Source organism: Mus pahari, chromosome 6, assembly GCF_900095145.1.
Source record: "Mus pahari chromosome 6, PAHARI_EIJ_v1.1, whole genome shotgun sequence".
NCBI lineage: Eukaryota > Metazoa > Chordata > Mammalia > Rodentia > Muridae > Mus > Mus pahari.
The window spans coordinates 67,675,600-67,699,550 of NC_034595.1; the positions used below are offsets into that span (position 1 = coordinate 67,675,600).

Consider the following 23,951-nt stretch of genomic DNA (forward strand, 5'->3'; position numbering starts at 1 on the left):
GTTTTTTGAGACAGGGTTTCTCTGTGTAGCCCTGGCTGTCCTGGAACTCACTCTGTAGACCAGGCTGGCCTCGAACTCAGAAATCCGCCTGCCTCTATCTCCCGAGTGCTGGGATTAAAGGCGTGCGCCACCACGCCCGGCTCCTTTGTATATTTTAATGCAAGGTCTTGGATGGGTAATAGTATCACATGCCTTTAATCCAACCACTTCTGAGACAGAGGCAGGTGGATCTTTTGAGTTCGAGGCCAACCTGCTCTCAAGATAGTCAGTACGCTACAGGGAAACCCTGTTTGGAAAACAAAATAAAAAACAAACAAAGACAAGGTCTTGTTACAAGACCTAGGCTGCCTTGAGTGAGCTCTTGTAGTGCAGATTTACCTTTAGCTGGTGATCCTCCTGCCTCAGCCACATAAGTTGATTTCTAATTAAATTCTCTTTTGATCAGAGAACACATTGCTCCTATCTTTATAAACATTCCATACAAATTCTGAAAGGAATTCTGAAAGGGTTTCTCTGTGTAGCCCTGGCTGCCCTGGTACTCACTCTGTAGACCAGGCCAGCCTCAAACTCAGAAATCCACCTGCCTCAGCCTTGAAGAATCTTTTAAAAACAAAAAGTCTTTTAGTATATAAGCTTTTCTGCCCCCTTGGTACTTGATGATCTCTTCATTTTGAATGTATAGACTTAGGTTCTCAGAATTTTGGCTTAAAAGACTCCTATGTGTTTTTTTTTAAACAGATTTCTTTATTTTTATTTTATTTGTATGGGTGTTTTACCTTCATTAATGTCTTGTACTACATGTATACAATCCCTGAAGAGTCCAGAAGGGATAGGTATTGGTGTTAGATCCTCTAGAACTAGAGTTACAGATGGTTGTTAGCCACCATGTAGGTCCTGGGAACTGAATCTCACTTCTTTGCAAGACCATTTAGTACTTTTAACCACTGAGCCCTCTCTCCAGTCCCTCTATATGATTTCTATACTATTACCTGATCATAATTTATAGTTAGATATGTTTAACTATTACTTCTCTCTAGACTCATTGTTTTGTCATACCTACCTAAAAGTTATTTTAAAATGTTGTATATATTTACTTAATTTTTTTTAATTTAACTATGTAAAGTCTATGATTTCTCAGAGATTTTATTGTCATTTTATGACAGTACTAATGTTAATTCTTTTCTCATTTTATTAGGAAAAGTGGGTTGAAGTTGCTTCAATGAAAGTTCCTAGAGCAGGCATGTGTGCTGTGACAGTCAATGGTCTTCTGTATGTCTCTGGAGGCCGGTCTTCTAGCCATGATTTCTTGGCCCCAGGTACTTTGGACTCAGTTGAAGTTTACAACCCTCATTCAGATACATGGACCGAAATTGGTAATATGATCACTAGTCGTTGTGAAGGGGGCGTTGCTGTACTATGACAGAGAAGGCACAAAAGCACAAGGAACATTTGAAAATGTAGGTTCTGACCATTTGCAAATCAAAGATATATTTGTGATATAATCTTCTGATTCTTTTGAGTATTCCATGTATGAATAGATATATAAGTAAAGACTGATTTTTCTAAAAATTTAAATGAGAATGGATATGGAATATATCTTAAAATTAATAAAATACTCTTACAAATTTGCAAAACTTAGCAACAGTACAAATGGTGCTTATGCCTTACAGTTATTCAGTTATCCATAGAATCCTAATTGTAAAAATTGTTTGCTAGAGGACTAGAGATATGGCTCAGTGGTTAAGAACACTGACTGCTATTTAGAGGTCCTGAGTTCAGTTCCCAGCAACCACATGGTGGCTCACAACCATCTGTAATGGGATCTGATGCCCTCTTGTGATGTGTCTAAAGACAGTGACACTGTACTCATATAAATACAATAAATAAATCTTTAAAAAACATTGTTTGCTAGAAACTTCCGGGAAATAGTGCATTTTGGCTATTTTTCCAATGCAATTCAAGTTGAAACATAGCCTGTATATAGTATAAGCACATGAGACAGCTAAATTTTTTCTATAATTCATGATTTGATCCAGAACATAGTTTCTATGGTGTCATATAACCACAGAGAAAAGCCAGTAAACTGTCCCTCAATGGTAGGGTTTCCACTATCCCCAATTATTATATTGGCAGCAGAATATTAGGAAGGATAGATAGTAAATATCTAGGGTTTTTTTTTTTTTCCTGAGACAGGGTCTCTATGTAGCTCTGACTATTCTGGAACTTCCTATGTAGACCAGTCTGACCTCAAACTCACACAGATCTGTCTGCCCCTGCCACCCAAGTGCTGGGATTAAAAGTCTGTGCCACTATGCCCAGCGATATCTAGCTATCTAGATAGGTTTTGCTTTTGATAGTCTAAGGGAATTTTTTTTCTGATTCTGAGAATATAAGCAAGGAATTAATAGGTTCTTGGTGAAAGTTCTTTTTAAACAAGTTTTACTTATTTGTATTTATATGGCTGTGCGTGTATGTGTGTGTCTATATGTGCACCATGTGTATGTGGGTGCCTGCTCTGGCCAGAAGAGGGTGTAGCATCCTCTGGAACTGGAGTTACAAGTGTTGTAAGCTGCCTGATGTGGGTGCTGGGAACTGAACGTTCAGGTCCTTAGAAAGAACTGCAAGTGCTCTTAGCTTTTGAGCCATCTCTCTAATGCCCTTAGTGAGTTGTTTTTTAAATATGTGGATGAGAGTTTTTACCGGCAGTTTTGTCAGGAATCCGGCATTACTAATGGTTGTGAATTGCCATGTGGGTGCTGGGGCCTTCTGGAAGAGTAGCCAGTGCTCCTAACTACTGAGCCATCTCTTCAGTCCCTTAATGACGGTTCTTTATTGAAATGGTATGTGATGAGCCTAAGAGTCCTCCAGGCATTATTACTTAGAAATTTCTTCTTTACTTTCTAGGTAGTCACCAAAATGATCTGTTTAGTTTTAAGAAGAGGGACTTAGTTAGATTGTCAAGCTTTGTTTAATTTACTTGTACTTGGGTAAGCTTATGTAATAGCTTAGTATAATGTTACTGCCTGGAAAAACCTGAACTGTAGTTACAACTTTTGATTTAGCCCAGGTTAATGGTGAACTCTCAACATTCTTTCTGCTTCAGCCTTCGAGTACATGAGCCACTACACATGGCCCTGTAGGTACAGCTTTGAGCATCCTTATTCTGAAATCTGAAAGTTTTTGAATGGGAATATCCAATTTAAAAAAAGTTTTAGATATTGCATCATTTTAGATTTCTGATTTTCAGAATAGGGATATTCAGCTGATGAGTGCTACATAAATATTCTAAAATTGGTGTATTCTCAAATCCAAACACTTCTAGTCCCAAGCATTTTAGATCTTTATTAGGGATTTAACCTGTATATGTGAACATTTTTTGTAGACAAAAAATTTTAAGTTTGTGTTTTTTGAGACAGGGTTTCTCTGTATAGCCCTGGCTGTCCTGGAACTCACTCTGTAGACGAGGCTGGCCTCAAACTCAGAAATCCAGCTGCCTCTGCCTCCCAAGTGCTGGGATTAAAGGCATGCGCCACCACTGCCCGGCAAATTTTAAGTTTTAACTGCCTTGGATCTAAAACTGCTTCTAAAAAGCTTCTTTTCCTTGATAGTTATTTTAGGAGTTGTTTTCGCTGAACTCTGAAGACTATCATCATTGCTTTTATTTCTGCTAGTCAGTTAGAACTACTTTATTGAGGTTTTTGCATACTTTAGACTTAACTGGCTGAGGCGGAAATGTAATGTTGACATTCAGTATTTGAGTATGTATGCTGAGTTCAGAAGTTCCCTGAAAAGTTAACTAAATGTAGCCGGGCGTGGTGGCACACGCCTTTAATACCAGCACATGGGAGGCAGAGGCAGGCAGATTTCTGAGTTTGAGGCCAGCCTGGTCTAGAGAGTGAGCTCCAGGACAGTCAGGGCTATACAGAGAAACCCTGTCTCAAAAAAACAAAAAACAAAAAACAAAAACAAAAAAAAAAAAGTTAACTAAATGTGTATTATTTCTCAGGTGACAATACATTGTTTTTGAAAGAATGTACTAATTAGGGGCTGAAGAGATGGCTCAGTTATGAGCACTGACTGCTCTTCCAAAGATTCTGATTTCAATTCCCAGCAACCACATGGTGGCTCACAGCCATCTGTAATGGGATAAGATGCCCTCTTCTGGTGTGTCTGAAGACAGCTATAGTGTACTCATATACATAAAATAAACCTTTAAAAAAAATGTACTAATTAATAAAATTCTATTTTCTTTTTTTGTGTATTAACTTAGTTCATTAGCATTACTGGATTACCAGACTGTAATAGTATTACACTGGTTTTTGTTTTTAACTTTAGGAATGTATACATTTAGTTATATAATTCCATTTTCAGAAAAATTAATTAAAGTGATCTTTCTCCAAAATGTTTGGAAATGTCAGTTTGTTTCTAAATACTTTGCCCATTTTATATGTGCTGGCAGATACCTGAAGTCCCATCTACTGGAGGAAGCTGAGGACAAGAGCTTAAGGCTACATAAACACTAGAGTTGGGGACAGAGTTACAGCCGGGAGAGAGCTCAGGAAACAACACTGCCTAGTATGCACTAACCCTTGCATTTAATACCTAGCACCTCAATAAACAAAACAAAATTTTTTTTTTTTATTTTAAAGACCATGGCCAACAAACATACTTGAGAAATCAGTTTTTAGCCAGGTGTGTATCTCATACCTTTAATCTTGATACTTGACCAGAGGAAGGAAAATCACCATAAACTTAAGCTGGCCTGCTCTACATAGCAAGATCCAGGCCAGAAGCAGTTATGTTACAGTCCTTTCTCACAAGAACTTAAAATTTTCTTTAAAAAAGAGTTTCTTGAGGGGTAGTGGTTTACACCTTTAATTCGTGCACTCAGGAGGCTCAGAGGTTGGTGGATTCCTATGAGTTGAAGGCCAACCTGGTCTACAGAGTAAGCTCCAGGACAGACAGAGAAATCTATTTTGAAATAACCAAAGGTAGTAGTGGTGGCAGGGAATCTCACTCTCTAGCCTGGAACTCCCTATGTAGACCAGGGTGATTACAAACTCAGAGATTCATTGGACTCTGCCTCCCAACTGCTGAAATTAAAGATGTATAACATCATGCCTAGCTGTAACAGATTTAAATTTTTTTTTTATTATTTATTTACGAGTGTTCTAACTGCATGTACACTTGTGTATCAGGTCCCATTATAGATGGTTGTAAGTTACCATGTGGTTGTTGGGCATTGAATTCAGAACCTCTGAAAGAATAGCCCGTGCTCTTAACCACTGAACCATCTCTCCAGCCCCACTGTAACAAATTTTGTTTGTTTTTTCGAGACAGGGTTTCTCTGTGTAGCCCTGGCTGTCCTGGAACTCACTTTGTAGATCAGGCTGGCCTCAAACTCAGAAATCCACCTGCCTCAGCCTCCCAAGTGCTGGGATTAAAGGCATGCGCCACCACCGCCTGGCAACAAATTTTTAGATTATATATTTTAATTCACCTGAAAATTAGTACTTTGAAAGTGAAATCGGACAGTTAGCTTGAAAATGTAAGTAGCTTCTCCGGAAGACAACATATTGGAGATTAAGGGGAAATCTGAAATAGTTGAATATAAGTAACTCAGAAACAAAAGAGTACTTTCTCATGAATTAGTTGAGTAGAATCTGAAGAACCTCTAAAAAAAAGTCAAGCTTTCCTCCCATTACCAGCCTATACTATTCTGTATATTTAAAAAATAAAAAACAAAACCCCAGTCATTTCACACTGTTACATTACCTGACAAGCCCTCTAGAAATCCAAGTGAGGGCTGGTGTGCTAATGTACTAGTTTGCTATTGCTTCTGTTAACAGTATGCTACAGAAATTCAAGAAAAGGGCTGAGAAGATGGCTTGATGCTTAAATGTGAGGACCAGAGTTCAGATCTCATAAATTCACTACAATGCTGGTTAGACATCTTCAGAGCAAGCTGCTATCAAAACTATCCATATGAACCACTTCTGGGTTTGACTGAGACCCCACATTGATGATTAAAATGGAAGAGTGACAGTGACAGAGAATGATCCCTGCCGTTTCCCTTGGGCCTCCACATGTGCAAAATACACATATACACACGCCACACACAAAAAAAGTAAGGGGGAAACCAAGTAGTATATTGTCTCCATACTTCTGGAGGCTAGGAATGTGAAATCCAAGGGAAGTTACTTCCCTGTGAGCGCTCTCTGCTGCATGCATCTGGTCTGGCCTGGTAGGTGGCCATTATCATACTCTTATGGTATTTATTCTCCATGGCCCCAAATATTCACTTCTACGAAAACACTAATTATATCACATAAAAGCTCATCATAATCACAATATAACAAATTATATAACAGTATAACTATGTAAAGGTTCAATTTCTGAAAGTCACATGACTTGCCAGGTGTTAGTGGTTTAAAAGCTTAAAGAGTAGTTAACAGGTACTAGATGTGTAAAAAAGTAAAGTTGCTGTTTTGATACATCTCCTTCTTTCTTCTTTATCTGGAGACTATTATAGTGTTTGTAATCAAACCCACATAGAATCGATACTAATTCAGTGTGTTAACTTTGAACAGATGTGGAGAAGTAAGTATATGTCAGTATAGTTATTAATTTATGTACTATGCCAACATACCACATAAAACTGGCAAACTTAGTCGGGCGTGGTGGCGCACGCCTTTAATCCCAGCACTCGGGAGGCAGAGACAGGCGGATTTCTGAGTTCGAGGCCAGCCTAGTCTACAAAGTGAGTTCCAGGACAGCCAGGGCTATACAGAGAAACCCTGTCTCGAAAAAACCAAAAAAGTAAAATTAAATTAAAAAAAAACTGGCAGACTTTCCCAAAGTTGATACAGAACTTGAGTTCTTTAAAAATTCAAATGTGTATGTATGTATACACATCTATGTCTATGTATGACCAATAATAGCATCAGTAGCAACAGTGAGTGGCTTTTCTTGGTTCTAGTCACCTGAACAAAATATGATGGAGACATCCTAATGTTCCATTAAAAAATAAATTAAAATCCTAGAAAACAGCAAAGTTCTATTGCTGTTATGATACCTGCCCGTCTTAGGGTTTCTGTTCCTGCACAAAAATCATGACCAAGAATCAAATTGGTGAGGAAAGGGTTTCTTCAGCTTACAGTTCCACGTTGCTGTTCATCACCAAAGAAGTCAAGACTGGAACTTTATCAGGTCAGGAAGCAGGAGCTGATGCAAAGGCCATGGAGGAATGTTCCATACTGGCTTGCTTCCCCTGGCTTGCTCAGCTTGCTTTCTTATAGAACCTAGAACTACCAGCCCAGGGATGACACCACCCAAATGGGCCCTCCCTCCTTGATCACTAATTGAGAAAATACCTTACAGCCGAATCTTATGGAAGCATTTCCTCAACTAAAGCTCTTTTCTCTGTGGTAACTCCAGCTTGTGTCCAGTTGACACACCAAAGCAGACAGTACACTACCACATTTTATTATCTTCTCAACCATCATCGGGAATGAAAATACTCTTATTCTAGTGTAACAGTGAAAACATCTGAAAAGCACTATGTTGATAGTTATTTTCATAGTAGGAATACTAGAATTACTAGAAGAGAAAACGTGTGTGTGTGTGTGTGTGTGTGTGTGTGTGTGTATAATTTACTCATAAAGCTTGTGGTGTTTGACTGCTTATATCAAAGATAAAACATTCAAAAAATAATTTCCTTTGAGTTACACTTAGACAACATAATCTCTGATCCTCCTGCCTTGACTGCCTAGGTGCTAGGATTGAACACTTGTGTTAACACTCCCAGTCTGTGGGGAACTGGGGAGCAAACAGAGGGCTTTGCATGATAAGCAAGTATTTTATCCACCAAGCCACATTCCCAAGCCCCCAGATGAGGTTTTCAAGTTAAAATCCGAATTGTTGGCCTGTGGGTATATTGCTTAGTAGCTGTGCTTGTATAGAATGTGAGGCACTAGGTTCAATCCATACTACTACGGGAGGAGGGAAAGAAAACCAAGCAGTGCTTTTTGCCATTGTTTAATTTATTTGAGACAGAGTCTCTGTGTAGTACTGGCTGTCCTGGAACTTGCTAAGTATATCAAGCTGATCTATGTTGTTTACCATGCCTGATCACGTTTTAATATTTGGAAATTTTTATTTTAGTGTATATGAGTATTTTGTCTGAATATATGTCTATGTACCACATACTTGTCTTGTGCCCAAGAAGGCCACATCCAAACCCCAAGAACTTGTTAGCACAGCGAAGGTACTGACAATTGAACATGGATTCTCTAGCAGAGAAGGGGGTGCTCTCAACCACTAAGCCATGTATGTCTCTAGCCCTTTTGCTATTATTTTAAAAGCTTCTGTAGGTTAAATGTGGTCAGAAAACACCAAACAAAAGCTTAGACATGTGACCAGCCTTTCTGTGAGTGGCTTTCCTTATTCCACTATTGCCTGCTACCTTGAGAGCCACAGGTCATTTCAGTTCATAAAACTAGGTTATGTCAGGTAAAATAAGCTTGGACAAACCAGGTGTCATGCCACACACCTTTAATTATACCACTTTGGAAGCAAAGATAGGCAGACGTCTACATGCTCCAGGCTACCATGGCCTACATAGTGAGTTTCAGGAAAGCCAGAGCTACATAGTAAGGCCCTGTCTCAAAACAAACAAACAAAGGCTTATACAGGCAATCCAGAAGTGCTATAAAAACTTGACAGAAATAGTTTTATTTTTAAGGTTCTTAGTAAAGCCTTAGATTCCCATCGCTGTGAGGAGACACCATGACCTTTTATAAAGGACAACATTTAATTGGGGTTGGCTTACAGGTTCAGAGGTTAAGTTCATTATCAAGGCAGGAAGCAGGGCAGCACTGGCACTGCTGAGAGTTCTACATATTGTACCAAAGGCAACCAGGAGAAGACTGTCTTCAGGGCAGCCAGGAGGAGGGTCTGAAACCCTACCCCCACAGTGACACATCCTCCAACAAGGCCACACACCTAATAGTGCCACTCTCTGGGCCAAACAGATTCAAACACACGAGTCTATGGGGGCCAAATCTCTTCAAACCACTACATTCTTTTCATGAAATATGACTTCATGATTGCTAGATTCTAATACAGGAATTTTCATCTTGTCTTTTACTTTTTTCAGTATAATCAAAACACTGAAATGTTTAGGTACATGACTATACAATTCACAGACATACAAAAATGTAAACTAACCTTATATGACATAATAAGGAATTAGGAAAATTTTCAAAATAAGTTACTTAGAAATAATTTTTATAATCCCAACACTCAGGAGGCAACTTTTTTTTTTTTTTGAGACAGGGTTTCTCTGTATAATCCTGGCTGTCCTGAAACTCTCTTTGTAGACCAGGGTGGCCTCAAACTCAGATTCACCTGCTTCTTCTTTTCTACTAGGATAAAAGGTATGTACTACCACCATCTTGCTAAAAGAAATACTCTTTAGAAAACAAAACTATGTATGAAGAATAAATTCCTACCAGTGGGGGTGGGGGAGAGGAGCCAAACAAGGAACAGAATTGTGATGCTAAAATGCAGTTTTACAGGATAAGAGCTAGAGGCTCAATACTCAAGACTATGTACTGCTATAGACCCAAGTTTAGCTCCCAGCCTAGACACTGAGTGGCTCAAAACTGTCTGTAAAGCTAGCTTTGGGGCGGGGAGGGGGGGACGGCGGCTGGAAAGATAGCTCAGCAGTTAAGAGCACTGGCTGCCCTTCCAGAGGTCCTGAGTTTAATTCCCAGCAACCACATGGTGACTCACAACCATCTGCGATGGGATCTGATACCCTCCTCTGGTGTGGCTGAAGACAGCTACAGTGTACTCATATATTTAAAAAAAAAAAAAAAAGCTAGCTTCAGGGGATTCAACAGTCTTCTGGCCTCCACAGACACCGTAAATAATATCAAGAAAGTAGTTTTATATTTCTATTTAATCAAGTCTCTTGGGCCCTTTTTCTGGATAAATATTTTCAAGTAATAAAGTGACTACAAATGAGATAAAAGCCACTAAAGTACTTACAATCCTTAAGGCTTTGAACCAGCTGGGATAATGTGGTAAGAGGAAAAGTTCATTGTGTAACGCTATTCCTAAACCTATTACTAATGTGACGGTGGCTACATTGAGTCTTTCAGAAAATAGGATGGCTGCCCATGAAAACAGAACAGGACTCATACTACTAGCTAAATTAATGTAGTCTGGTTTGGCTGGACTACTTTCTGGCAGAGCAAAGCCCCATCTGACCCCTCCCAAGAAAGCTAGGAAACCGGCTCCATAAGCCATCTGAGTAAAAGCTAGGACAGGAATATAAGACTTTGTCATTACCATGAGGAGTGGGGGAGCAGTAAAGGGGATTAACCCCACCAGAGTTATATATAAGGCTGGCTTTGGACTATCGAGTAGGTAAGTGATGGTGCTTCGTTTCTTTGGGGGAAGAATTGCCTCCTTCTTTTTAAAGTTGCGTGATGACATATGATAGCATTGTATCTTCCTCATACACACTTGAAATGATGGGGAAAGCCAAGTTCTTGGAGGCAAAGAGGGAAAGTTCTGCAGTAGACATGTCTTGAGAGAAAGTATGTCTATTCTGCTGGCTCCGAGTCTCACTGTAAAAGGGTTCCTCAGCATCTATAAAAGAAACAGAACCAGGAGACAAAGTTTAAAAATAAGAACACATGGTACAGAGAAATACATGTAGGCAAAACACCACATATATAAAGTAATAAATTGGGGGTTGGGGGGATGGCTTAGTGATTAGGAGCTCTGGCTGTTTCTCCAGAGGACTCAGGTTTGATTCCCACCACATGTGGTAGCTTACAACCAATTGTAATTCCAGTTTCAAGGAGATCTTACACCTTCTAGCCTCCACACACATCACATACAGGTGGAACACAGACATACATGTAGGCAAAACACCCATAAACATTTTTTTTTAAAAAAAGCCCTTTAAAAAATATTACTTTGGCCAGGTGTGGTGGCACATGCCTTTAATCCCAGCACTCGGGAGGCAGAGGCAGAGGCAGAGGCAGAGGCAGAGGCAGAGGCAGAGGCAGAGGCAGAGGCAGAGGCAGACGGATTTCTGAGTTTGAGGCTGATCTACAGAGTGAGTTCCGGGACAGCCAGGACTATACAGAGAAACCCTGCCTCAAACACACACACACACACACACACACACACACACACACACACACACTTTGAAATTAAAAGGAGCACTATTTACCAGTCCTGGTAAGCCCAGAGAAGCATACTGGGAATGAACTCCTGCTGGCCTCTACTCCTTTTGTCTTCAGTTAGAATGCTTTTCCTTCAGCTACCTACATGACCATTCTTCTTTTCTAACCTACTATTTATGTTATATAATCCTGTCTTATTTTCTGGTAGGGTTTATTCTTATTTCCATGTGTGTGGGTACCCTCAGTGGAAGCTTCAAGTCCTCTAATGATGAAGTAACAGTGGTTGTGAGCCACCCAACATGGATGCTGGGGTCAAACTAAAGCCCCAGTATGTGCTTTCCACAAAGCTGAGCTATCTCTCCTGGTCCTCTCTATTTTTGATATTCCCTATTCTCTTTCCCTGATGTATATAGTTCTCCATAGCAGTTATTATTTGACACAGTAAATGTTTTACTTATTTATAATTTGCCCATTGTTTTCCTTCCTCACTTGAATACATATATTTATATCTGCTGTAGCCAGTTATTGACAAATAGTGCTCAACTAACCTTTGAAGATGCTCCAGAAATTTTCTGGATGAAGTGAAGCATTCTGGTTTCTGCTCAGAGTTTTGTCCAAGGAAAATGCAATTCCGATTCATATATTTTTACAGTTGGGGGGGATGGCTGAATTTGAAGCAACGCCCTATACATAAAACAAGGTATCACTTAATTTTCTACATTTTATACATTTATAAGAAGTCATTGCTAGGCAGTGGTGGCGCATGCCTTTTAATCCCAGCACTTGGGAGGCAGAGGCAGGTGGATCTCTGAGTTCAAGGCCAGCCTGGTCTACAGAGTGAGTTCCAGGACAGCCAGGGCTATACAGAGAAACCCTGTCTCGAAAAACAAAAACAACAACAACAAAACAAAAACAAAAAAGTCAAGAAAATCTCTTCGATGAAACATAATTTATTTTGATTTATTTATGTATTTATTTGCCAAAGTGTCACATATTAAGGAAATAAGTTTTGTACTGTTTTTGTTTTCTGAAGAGTAATTTTAGTTTTGGCTGTTTGGTTTAACAAAATGAGCAATGTGAAACTGAACATTTGGATTTAGCAAACATCTCTACCACTTCGTTAGGCATCAGTGCCTCATCTTTAAAACCGACAGTTATACCTTTTATTCCCACTAATTATCTATTCTCTTTAGTTATTGTGTACTCGGGGCTGTGGGATTTTTACACTAAAAATGAGAGCAGCCACAAATATCGCTTTGTTGTGAATCAAGCAATGTAATTAAATATTTTCCATATATTAATTCTCCACCTATTGGAACTCAGTAACCAGTGTAGCACGTGTTTTCTCATTTTGGAGGATTATTTATAATCAGGCTGAAGCCCTGAGACAGAAGCTGATGTGGAGATTAAAAACTAAAAGCCCATGGCCAACTCGCTCATTCCACGAAAAAAATGCCCAAATGTTTTCATTTTGCCAACGCAACTACCAGAAACTGGGAGCTCCAAGCTGACATTTTAGCGATACGAGCGGAATTAAGACACAAAAGGTCCTTAAGACGCTTGGGGTAACTATACATCTCCTATATACCAATACCAATCCTTAGTGACTCCACCACCACCTCCTTCCCAAAGTGTACCCTTGACAACCCTGAAACATACTTGCCACCATCACACGGCGCAAAAGTTGAACAACAAATTCAACCAGAAACACCGAAACACTACTTCCGGCAACTGGAATCACACAGCCCCCACTTCCTGAGGGCTGGAAAATGGGTCCGGATGGGAATTTAGGGCAGCAAGTTCCGACACTTCTCTTTCCGTTTTTGAATGCTTCCCTCCCTCAGTTACTTTACATTCTTTTTAATGTGGATGTTCATGCACTTTATGCATGTGCCCACTGAGGCGAGAGGCTTGGATTCCCCACAGTATAGGTGCTGGGAGCTGACCTGAGGTTCTCTGTAAGAGCAGCAAGTACCTTTAACCACAGAGCTGCCTCTGAAGCCCCGAGGGCTAGTCTAAAACATTCTGATTGAAGTCGGCTTTCAGATACCTTACAAGTCTCTATTCCGGGATCGCTCACACACACACACACACACACACACACACACACACACACACACACACACACACATTCAGGAAGTAGAGTACGATTTCTGGAACAACCCCAGTAGCAGTAGTGGAAGAAGCTAGGAGGAGACCTTGAGTTGGCTGATTTGGTCTACGGAATTATTTTATGTTTTTAAAGACAGGAAAAACAACATTTTTGAGTCGACTGGACACATCTTCCTCCGCATTTGAGTCGGTTATTACTACCACTGGGCGAGAAAGAAGGGTTGATATTGTTTTTACCTTATTCTCTTACTATTACCTAGAAATTACATTGAGGAATACAGAAGACTGGGGCCCAACATTCAAAATTCTATGAATCAAGGTGTGGCGTAACGGGCATTGGGCTTGGAGGTCATCCAGGAAGTAACATCATTCTTGAATTTATCCTCTGTGTGATTTATTCTAAGTCTCCTCTCCCACCCCCAACCTGCCATCTGTCAACCCAAAGGGACAGACACCAAGTACTTAGAGCGTTCTTGGATCCTTGTGTGAAAAGCTGAAGACAAAAAAGGAGAGTTCATTTTCGTAGGGACCCTTTTTGGCTACTTCCTCCATTCTAAGCAGTAAAACTAACTTCCTGCAACATTCGTTTTTAGTGAGACACAGCTGTCCGCCAGTTTTATTCCCTTTTCTGGCAAGGTTGTACGGTCCCTTCCTGTCATGCAATAGCCAAGAGAGTGCTAACAGACTCCTTGGGGGTTTATTAGTAAAGACAGCTGGAGCAGAAATCAACCCTCCATTCTGGCGGCTCCGTGACGCCTGCAATGCCCATGAACTACAACTCCCGGCAGGTAGTGCGCCGACACCGCCGCGCATGCCTCTAGTCCCGGGTGGGGGCGGGAGTGTGTGTATGTGTGTGTGGTGTGTGTCTGAAAGGAGGGGCAAAGGTGTACAGGGCTCGGGAAACACGCTCTTCCGCTACTTGTTTGACAATTCTAGTAGTTGGCGAAGCATCTGGCTCACAATCGAGGTGTGAGAAGGTGAAGAAAGAATGGGCGGGGGAAGAACTGGTACAAATATATCCACCCATATTCATGTGCTCCCAGGCCGGAGGACCGGGCTGGGAGCGGTAAAGGGGCGTGCTGAATTCGGCTGGCCCTTGTCTCCAGAGCGGCACAAGGAAAGGCGGAAGGGAGAGCCGACCGTCCCGCGTCGCGCTGAAGGGCGCCGGGGGCGGGGCGGGAACTAACCGCTGCGGGAGCCCAACGTTTCCCGAGCGAGCCGCGGGCGCCCGGGCGGGGTCACGGAAGCGGGAGCTCACGCCTGCGCGTGCGCCGGTCCTAGTGGGCGTGAAGGAGGCGGGCCGAGGCGGCAGAGGGAGGGCCCAGCCGGTCGTCGCTCCGCCTCCACCCGCTCTGCCCCCTCCTGGGCCTTGTGGGCCGGGCAGCCATTTTGGGAAGAGCTTTGTTATGGTTGTGGGCTAGTCACCTCTGCTGGTCGGAGAAGCTGAGGACGCGTCCTCAGACGCCGCGAGTCGTCCTTGACCGTAGCCCCGCCGCTGCCGGGTGAGTGCGGGTCCTGGACACCGAGCAGGAGGAGACCTGGGGTCGTCCCGGCACGGGCTCCGCCGGCTGCCTAACTGGCCGTCTAGGAAAACTAGTTGGAAGAAGGTCTTGCACAGGTGGTTGGGTGTGGGTCCGCCGGGGCGGACGGGCGACCTGGGAGTCGCCGAGTTGGAACGTTCCCCCTCCCCCCCCCCACAACGGGAGGAGCCTTGCACACTAGCGTCGCCGCGGCGGTTCCAGAGCTCTCCGACTTCAACTTCAGTTCCCCGTCGGAAACGCTCACCTGCGGCTCCAGCTCCTTTCCAGGAGTTCCGGCTTGATAGTGGTTGAGTGATTTTGGTTTACTTGGGTTGTTATTATTATTATTTTACCTTTCTTTAAAATAAGAGCCGAAGGCCTCTGTTTTCTACTTAAGAGAAACTTAACGAGGAAAAAGTCGTGTAAGTCAAATGTGGACTATCTGGGCGAAAGGGAACTTCCACGCCCGGAGTCGCGGTTCTCCGGGGTAGGGAGACCTTTTCCTACAGATTGTCTTACCGGTTATCTACCAAGCCCCGTCCCATTGGGGAGGAACTTTTGATTAGTTGAAGTGGCTTAACCAGTCGTTTTCATTCCATGCTAAATCTTCCCAACCCATAAAATTAAAAAGATACTGAATCTAAAATGGCTGTAGCCCGAGGAAGTACCCTGTTTAAATGCCTAAATATAATTAACATTTCAGTCGGTTTCCCCTATGGGACGTTAACTCTTCGGCGTTTTTGACAATTGGCATCTTTGGAGAGGGTAGGTGAAAGCGAAGGTGAGGCTCAGGAAGTTTACTGCAAAAGTTTACATAAGAATGGGTGCGGTTTTTTTTTGTTTTTGTTTTTGTTTTTTTGGTAGTTGTGAATAGTTCTGAAATTGTGCTGTGGTATCAGTTTTGTCTGCCACTTTTGTACTCTGAGGTTGGCGTGTATAATGTGTTGAATATTTAACTTTGATAACTCTTACCCGGAACACCAGAAGTTAGTGGTGGTTCATGTTTTTTGTTTAGTAATAAAGCCACTTTTTTTGTAAATCTCATCAAAAACTAAAGAGAGTATTAGACGCCAGTAGACAGGAGATTTGTAGTTTGTTGGTGGTCGAATGTTTTTTGTTTTCAAAATGGGTTTGTCAGTGTAGCCCCCTGCCTGTTCTGGAACTCAATCTGTAGTCCTTACTGGGCTTGAACTCAGACCCTGAATCCTGGGATTAAAGGGCTTTTATCACTACTGCTCCGCTCATGAGGTCTCATGTTATTTATGGTAGTTTTCACCTCAGAACCCATGAAGTTTAGGCATTTACAAAATAAATAATTTTGCAAGTGAAAATATATTCAGAAGTGTAATGCTAAGTCCCTCTCTCCCACCTTTTTAAAAAAAAAAAAAAACTAAAGGCAATCTTTGCTTACAAAACAAAACAAAAAGACCCCGTCAGAAGTGCAAAAGAAACAATAGCAAATTTTAATTTTTGGAAAGGTATGATTGAGTTGAATTTTCTGTCTATTCAAAAGATAAAATAGAGTGCAAATTGTGGATCTTTGATGATCCATTTCCAAGATAAATTGCCACCTTTCATAGAGTTGGTTTCAATTACATTTATATTCGTTTAGACGGGAAAACTTTTGTTCTAGGAATTTTTTTTTTTTTTTTTTTTTTTTTTTTTTTTTGGGTTTTTCTCGAGACAGGGTTTCTCTGTGTAGCCCTGGCTGTCCTGGAACTCACTCTGTAGACCAGGCTGGCCTTGAAACCAGAAATCCACCTGCCTCTGCCTCCCGAGTGCTGGGATTAATAGGATTTTTTTTTCTTATGTGTATGGGTAGTGGGCCTGTATGTATTCCTGTGTAAATGTACATGCAGGTCCCATTGAGGTCAGAAGATACTGGAACCCTGGAACTGAAGTTAAAGACAGTTGTGAGGTGCCATGTGAGTGTTGGGAGTCAAACCTGGGTGCTCTGGAAGAGCAACAAGTGCTCTTAACTGCTAAACCATGTCTTCAAAAGCCCAGGAAATATTTATTTACTTATTTATTTTGTTGGTCTTGGAAGAAAATCATTTAAAGTTCTTTTTGAAAATTAGAATTGCTTTCTGTTTTGACATTATTTTACAGAACTAAATTCACCTTTTTAACCTTTCTTCTGAGTGTTCTAAAATGGCTTGCATTTGTTAGTCTAACCTTTTGATTTATTGTGGACAGTGTGCTTTCAGAATTCGTGAAGTTGGGAGACAGAATGAGGAGCCTTTATTTTGAATTAACAGAATTCTTTTTTGTTTGTTTTTTCGAGTCGGAGTTTTTTTCTGTGTAGCCCTGGCTGACCTGGAACTCACTCTATAGACCAGGCTGGCCTGAAACTGGGTTCCATCTGCCTTCAAATGCAAGATTTATTTAAAGGAGTACACCACCCTGTCAGGCTTACCCCCCCCCCCAACCATTTCAATAATTTGTACATGATGAGAAATCTGTGAGTGTATTTGTGTGTGTTTCTCTATACATAGAAGAGTGGTTCTCAGCTTTCTAATGCTGAGCTCCTTTTAATATAGCTTCCCATATTGTGGTGAGGAATTCCCACCATAAAATTACTTTGTTCCTCCTTCATAACTGTAGTTTTTCTGCTGTTAGGAATTATACTGTAAACATCTGATATGTAACCCCTTAAGCCCACAGGTTTAGAGCCACTGGTGTAGATTCATGCTGCTCTAGAACTCACAGAGATCCACCTGCTTCTGCCTGTCCTATGCTGAAATTAAAGGCATTCTTCACTGTACCTGGGTACTTTTTATTTTCAGTGTAGGCGATTAAACCCAGTCTAGTGCATGCTACAAAACATACTGTCACTAAACTATATACCACCAACCTATAATTTATTTTCTAACAGAATGAATTAATTCTGTTATTAACATGCATGAATATTTTGCCTGTGTGTATGAGCATCACGTTTGTCTGTCACCCTCGGAGGTCTGAGTTGGGCCTTGGATCCCTGGTACTGGAGTTACAGACAATTGTTAGCTTGGGTTCTTGGAATTAAACTCTGGTTCTCTGAAAGAACAATCAGTCTTAACCACTGATCCAGATCTCCAGCCCATATGATTGATTGATTTATGGTTTTTCGAGTTAGCCCTGACTATCCTCAAACTTTGTAAACTGCTGGCATTGAACTCAGAGATCTACCTGCCTCTGCTTCCCAGTTGCTGGGATCAAAGGTGTCTACCACCTCTGCCTCTTTCTTTCTTTCTTTCTTTCTTTCTTTCTTTCTTTCTTTCTTTCTTTCTTTCTCTCTTTCTATGTGTATGTGTATGTGTATGTGTATGTGTGTATGTAATATAAGTACACTGTTGCTTTCTTCAGACACACCAGAAAAGGGCATTGGATCCCATTACATACGGTTGTGAACCACTGTATGGCTGCTGGAAATTGAACTCAAGATCTCTGAAAGAGCAGTCAGTGCTCTTAACCGCTGAGCCATCTCTCCAGCCCTATAATAGAGGTTTTTAAAAATACTCATTTAAACTGTTCTCAATCTTCTTTCAGAAGACAGCAAATCTTAATCTTATAGTTTAAGACTAATGTGCCAGAAGAGACTGTTTGTAAAAATATATCAGTTTTTCCTTTTCAGTCCTGCTCACAGAAGGCAGACTATGAGACTATAAATATTTTTATTTATTTATTTATTTATTATATGTAAGTACACTGTAGCTGTCTTCAGTCACACCAGAAGAGGGCATCAGATCTCGTCACGGATGGTTGTCAGCCACCATATGGTTGTTGGGATTTGAACTCAGGACCTTCGGAAGAGCAGTCAGTGCTCTTACCCACTGAGACATCTCACCAGCCCCTATAAATATTTATTAATAAATGCCTAGACCATAAGCTTTGGCTCATTTACTTTCTAGCATAACTTATTTAACCATTTAAACTATTCTGTGTCTACCATGTAGTTAGTTACCTCTCTTTCAGTCTCAGCCTTCTTCTTCCATCTCATCTCCTCAGTATCTCCCTCAGCATCTCTCCAAGTTCATCTACCTTCTGGAAATGCTGGTCTCCTCTGTTTTTCCAGTTTTTTATCTCATTATTTCCCAGAATCCTCTCTTCTTGCAACATCCCACCTCCTGTTTCCTGCCTCAGCTTATTGGCCGTCAGGTTTTTTATTGACAGGTGATGTTTATAAGAGATTCTACATTTGTCCAAACTGCTTTTCCCCCCCTTATACCCTGGAGACTAGCTATGTCTATCCTGGAACTCACTATGTAAACCAGGTTGGCCTCAAATTCAGAGGTTTGCTTGCTACTGCCTCCCGGGGGCTGGGATCAAAGCTGTGTGCCCCCATGTCTGGCTCAAAGTACTTATTATTTATTACCTTAATTAATAATGATTGTGAATCCATATTGTGGGGTTGTTTTTTACCTTCCTGGTACTGGGAATTAATTGAATTGAATACCTCATGACTGTTAAGCCAACCCTCTTACACCTAATTTTATCTTTAGTGTTGTTATTTAAGACCATGTTTCACTAAGTTGTCATGGCAGGCCTTGAGCTGTGAACCTCCTACTTTGCCTCCTTTCCTTTGCCTGCTTTGCCTCCTATGATTGGGGTGTGTGACATCATGCTTTGCTAAGCAAGATGTTTTTTTCCTTACTTTGTAGTTGAGAAAAATGAAGATGAGATCCCCTTGACTAGTCAGCAAACCTAAGTAAACTGTTACGGTGCTTTACTACTCCCTTTAACTGGAGTACTGTGTGTATTTTTGCTCTTATGTGGTTGGTTGAGGGCTTTTGTTCTGTTGTTTTGTTTTGAGACCTGGTTTCACTCTGTAGCCATGGTTGGCTTGGAATTTGCTGTGTAGATATAGTTGCATCAAACTCAGTAGAGATCTGCCTGCTTCTGTCTCCCTAGTGCTTAAGTTAAAGGCCTATGCCTCATTGACCTTACTTGAATTTTCTGTTTGTTTAGTTTTTCAGTGATGGGGGTTGAACTGTTTCACCCCACCCCCAGTCCTGGTTGCTTTTAAACATGAAAGTTAAACTGTTGTAACATTAGGGAGCATGAGCCATTTTAAGGCATCCTAACAAAAATGGTTTATAGAAAAGGTAAAATTAGGGCAGACAATATAGCTTAGTTGGGTAGTTATTTGCTGCCAAGCCTGAGAGGGTCTGAGTTTGATTCCCTGAGATCCACATGGAAGTTAGGAGAGACTTGACTCCAATAAATTGTCCTTTGACCTGCACAGTCATGCTGTGTGATTAAAAAGAAAAGAAAAGCAAATTTGAGCCAGGGAGATACTGGAGCATAAAGTACTTTCCTCATACGCATGAGGACTTAGATTTCTATCTGAAGAAGTCCTGTGCAGGCAGGGACAGGAGAATCTCTGGAAGCACGTAGGCCTAACTGGGGATCTGCAGCAGCAAATGAGACCCTGCCTTAGACAGGGAGAAGACATGGCCTCTCATTGGAGACACGGCTTCCCTCCAACGTGTAGTAGCACCTGTTCACCTGCATTCATAGGGACACACATATTACTTATTACTCTGTCAGTCTTTCTTTCTTTCAAATAGAAAAGGCACATTTGAATTTGTGTTGTGGGAGGATCTTGGTATACAGGTAAGATAATATTTACTTTGTAAGTCATTGTATTGGTGTTGTCAAGAAATTAGCTTGTTTTTGTTTATGCTGGAGATCTAACACTTCAAATGACTTTTAAACTCAATGATTTCTGTTTGCTATTGTCCCTAACCCTCAAACAAAACTACCCACAGTCAAAATACTAAAAAATGGTTTTCTAAGAGAAGCTGAACTTCTTCTGGTCTATGGGTATACTTTAATTGTAAGGTTCATTCATTACCTAATATGGATTGAATTTTATAGGTGATTTCAAATACACTAAAAGTTATAGAAAGGCAACTATTACTTTATATTCCTCTACCAAAGCAATCATCAGCCCATAACTGGTTTGTTTGGCAAACAAATTTTTCAGCAAAACAGGCACTGGAAGTAGTACTGTTAGCACAGGTTTCCATGTACTGGTGTCTGATAGACCATAAAGCATTCTTTCCACCACAAGGAAAGACTTTACAGTTTGCCAGATGAAGTATAAAAATATAGGATAACAGCATAACTATAGTTTCTTTTGAGGGAAGGTGGGATGATGGAACTTGGTGCTGACATACTACCAATGAGTTACACACCATTAGCCTAATAGTCTTTCTTAAAGAAATTGATTTTAAAATCCTCATTAAGTTTATCTTCCTTTTCTGTGAACAACCAGCTTTGTTATTAAGACTAAAGGCCAAATCACTGGACTGAAAAAAATATTGAACATAAGGTTTAAGGTTGGCTGTACTTTACATTTGACTTGAAAACCCTTATTTGTACTTAAAAGTTTAAATTTTCATTTGCTTTCTTGGTATCTGTAGATACATTTGTAGAATAATTAACATATTTTTAAATCTCTTTGAGTGTATGGAATGTGTTTTTGGAGACCAGAAGAGGGCTTCAAATCCCTAGAACTGGAGTTAAAGGCAGTAGTGAGCTCCCTTATAATTACTGGAAATCAAGCTCTATTAATACTTACTTTAAACAAGTGCTAAAAGGAAAAAGATTATATATTAGACTCCATTTTATTTATTTTATCTTTTGAGATAGGGTCTTAACTATCCGCCTGCCGTTGTCTCTCGGGTGCTGGGATTAAAGGCATATGCCGTTACAGCTGGCACATTGAACTCTTTTTTTTTTTTTTTTTTTTTTTTTTTTTATATTGTGTATATGCATGCCTTGGTACATATGTTGAGGTCAGAGAACAATATTTGGAGTAGGTCTTTGCCTCTAGCATATGGACCCCAGGGATGGAGCTCAGGTTGTTGGACTTTTCCTGCAGGTGACAATAAGCACTGAGCCATCCTCCTGGGCCTTTGTTGGACTTTTACAGCACATATGTTTTTGAGGGGTGGAGAGTTGACTCAGTGGTTAAAGGCACTTTCTGCTTTTGCAGAGGACCCAGTTTCAGTTCCCAGCATTCATGTGGTGGCTCACAGTCTTCTCCAGTCTCAGGGTTTTGTGCATGTTAAAGAAGCACTCTGAACTGAGCCACACCTCTTCTTGAGAAGAGATTTTTTTTTTTAAATGTTTTATATTGTATATGTCACAGTGCTTGTGTGAAGGTCAGAGGACTTTTTAGGAATTGGTTGTTTGAGAATAAGAAAAACTCACATGAGGTAAAACAAAAAGTCTTTTACATAAGTATACCCTTCCAGGGTCAGTGCAGTTTGAAATTATTGATAAAAGTTAGCCCTTTTTGTTTTCAGATAAACAGTCTTTGTAGTTTAGGCTGGCCCAGGACTCTTTGATAATCCATCTTCTTTAGTGCTAGAACTACAGGCATGAGCCACCACACTTGAGTGAGAAAAAAACTGGTGATCTTTACTGAATAACCTGTTTGTAACATGTTTAGTGTAGTGACTTTTGGAGCAAATGTTTAAAAAAAAAATTCCTGGTTTTAAAAATCTTGAGGTTTTAATATTTAGATATTAAGGATTTAGCATAGAATTCTTGATCGTGAGTTAAATTTCCAGCATTGTAAAAAGGAAAGTGAATAACCTTAAAATTTCATAAACAGCGTGGCAGGTAACTCACTCCTGTAATCCTCGCTCTTGGGATGAGGAGACGATAGGACTGTGTTTACCATCATTCTTTGCCTCACACAGAGTGAGTTAGTTGGAGACTAAAAAGCAAGCAGGGCTGGGGCTTGGCAATGAAGAACAGTTGTTGCTTTTGCAGTGGACCCAGGCTTGGTTCTCTACAGCTACATGGTGGATCACAACTGTCATCAATTCTAGTTCTAGGGATCTGATGCCCAATTCTGACCTGCATGTATACCACACAAGCACATGATGTACATAAATACAAACACTCATACATATAAAATAATTTTAAAGAAAAGCAACTACCACCAACAAAAAACACGTTTCATGATCTTGCCTAATATAGCACCCTTAATGATCTGAATCCTAAAAGCCAACAGTAATGCTCAGATTGCATTCCAATGATAAGCATGCTTTTCTGTTTTATATTCCGTGCTCTGGTAGAATTTATCTTTTAATATTTCTCGTTTGGAACAGTTTGATTTTAGATTTAGTTTTTAGTTGTTTGATAGTATTAATTAGGTTTGCTTGCATTAAACATTTGTGTCCTTTGGGTGTAACGGCATTAGAAGAGTACCTGAGAAAGGTTGCAAATGCTACTATTTATTACTTTCTGAACATTTCAGGAAATTTTTTGGAGCCGGTACAATGATAGCACTTAATCACTAGCAGGATTTTTGTGTTAGTCTACTAATTTTATTTTTACGATGATCTTTATTGCATATATATATATATATATATATATATATATATATATATATATTACATTTTGTGTATAAGTTGGGAATCTGTTTCCATTTTTTATTTTATGGGTTCTGGGGATCATAGTCAGTTAATCAGGTTTGTTATCTGACTCTAACATCTGAGCCATCTCTCCAGGCCATAGTGTTTGTTTTAACCCTTTTTATATTGGCATTTTATTAATTTTGCTGAGAGAGAATGCTGAAGAGGCTGTGTACATGAATATGTATACTCAAGCTGTGGCAGTGAGCTACAAAGAAATAAAAGACAATTGAGAATTCATTCCTTTGGCAGTTGTTGTGTTACTAGCTTGAGCAATTTCCTGAGCCAGCTCTTCCTGTGTTGTGATTATGGCATTGGTTTCTACTGCTTACTTTCTGTTGTTTTATATATTTGTCAAATCAAAGTCTCCTAATTGTCTGAACTCCAGTGGTGTTTTCATAAATTCCTTTCCTAGTTAAGTTACCTAAATTTGGTTTCTTTTTGTTTGGTTTTTAGCTAAGGGCCTTGACTTGTAGAATTTACTTTCTCTATCTAGTATGCTTAATTATTTTTTAAAGAATTTACTTATTTTTATTTATGTGCATTGGTGTTTTACCTGCAGGTATGTCTGGAAGAGAGTGTCAGGTGTCCTGGAACAGGTGTTAAAGACAGGTGTGAACTGCCATGTGGGTGCTGGGTATTGAACCCAAGTCCTCTGGAGGGCAACCAGAGCTTGGCCCTAGTTTTTTTTTTTTTTTTTT

The 23,951-nt window shown here is 40.3% G+C and overlaps 3 protein-coding genes across 4 annotated transcripts in view; 2 read left to right on the plus strand and 1 right to left on the minus strand.

The window, feature by feature from the left end:
- Ipp (intracisternal A particle-promoted polypeptide) overlaps positions 1 to 1,781 on the plus strand; it is a 27,345-nt gene extending 25,564 nt beyond the window's left edge. For both annotated transcript variants that reach the window (XM_021200488.2, XM_029539938.1), the window contains one exon: positions 1,196 to 1,781. In XM_021200488.2, coding sequence (XP_021056147.1) covers positions 1,196 to 1,420 — 225 coding nt within the window. In that variant the 3' untranslated portion in view covers positions 1,421 to 1,781. The remainder of the gene's footprint in view (positions 1 to 1,195) is intronic.
- Positions 1,782 to 9,863: 8,082 nt separating this feature from the next.
- Tmem69 (transmembrane protein 69) lies at positions 9,864 to 12,940 on the minus strand. Its single transcript, XM_021201017.2, has 3 exons — positions 12,864 to 12,940; positions 11,753 to 11,888; positions 9,864 to 10,659 (listed from the first exon to the last, which is right to left on the minus strand). The coding sequence occupies exons 2-3, from the start codon at positions 11,792 to 11,794 to the stop codon at positions 9,964 to 9,966; spliced, it is 738 nt and encodes a 245-aa protein (XP_021056676.1). The 5' UTR covers positions 11,795 to 11,888; positions 12,864 to 12,940; the 3' UTR covers positions 9,864 to 9,963.
- Positions 12,941 to 14,647: 1,707 nt separating this feature from the next.
- Gpbp1l1 (GC-rich promoter binding protein 1 like 1) overlaps positions 14,648 to 23,951 on the plus strand; it is a 39,603-nt gene continuing 30,299 nt past the window's right edge. The window contains exon 1 of the mRNA XM_021200224.2: positions 14,648 to 14,818. The gene's annotated coding sequence lies outside the window, so the exon portion shown is untranslated. The remainder of the gene's footprint in view (positions 14,819 to 23,951) is intronic.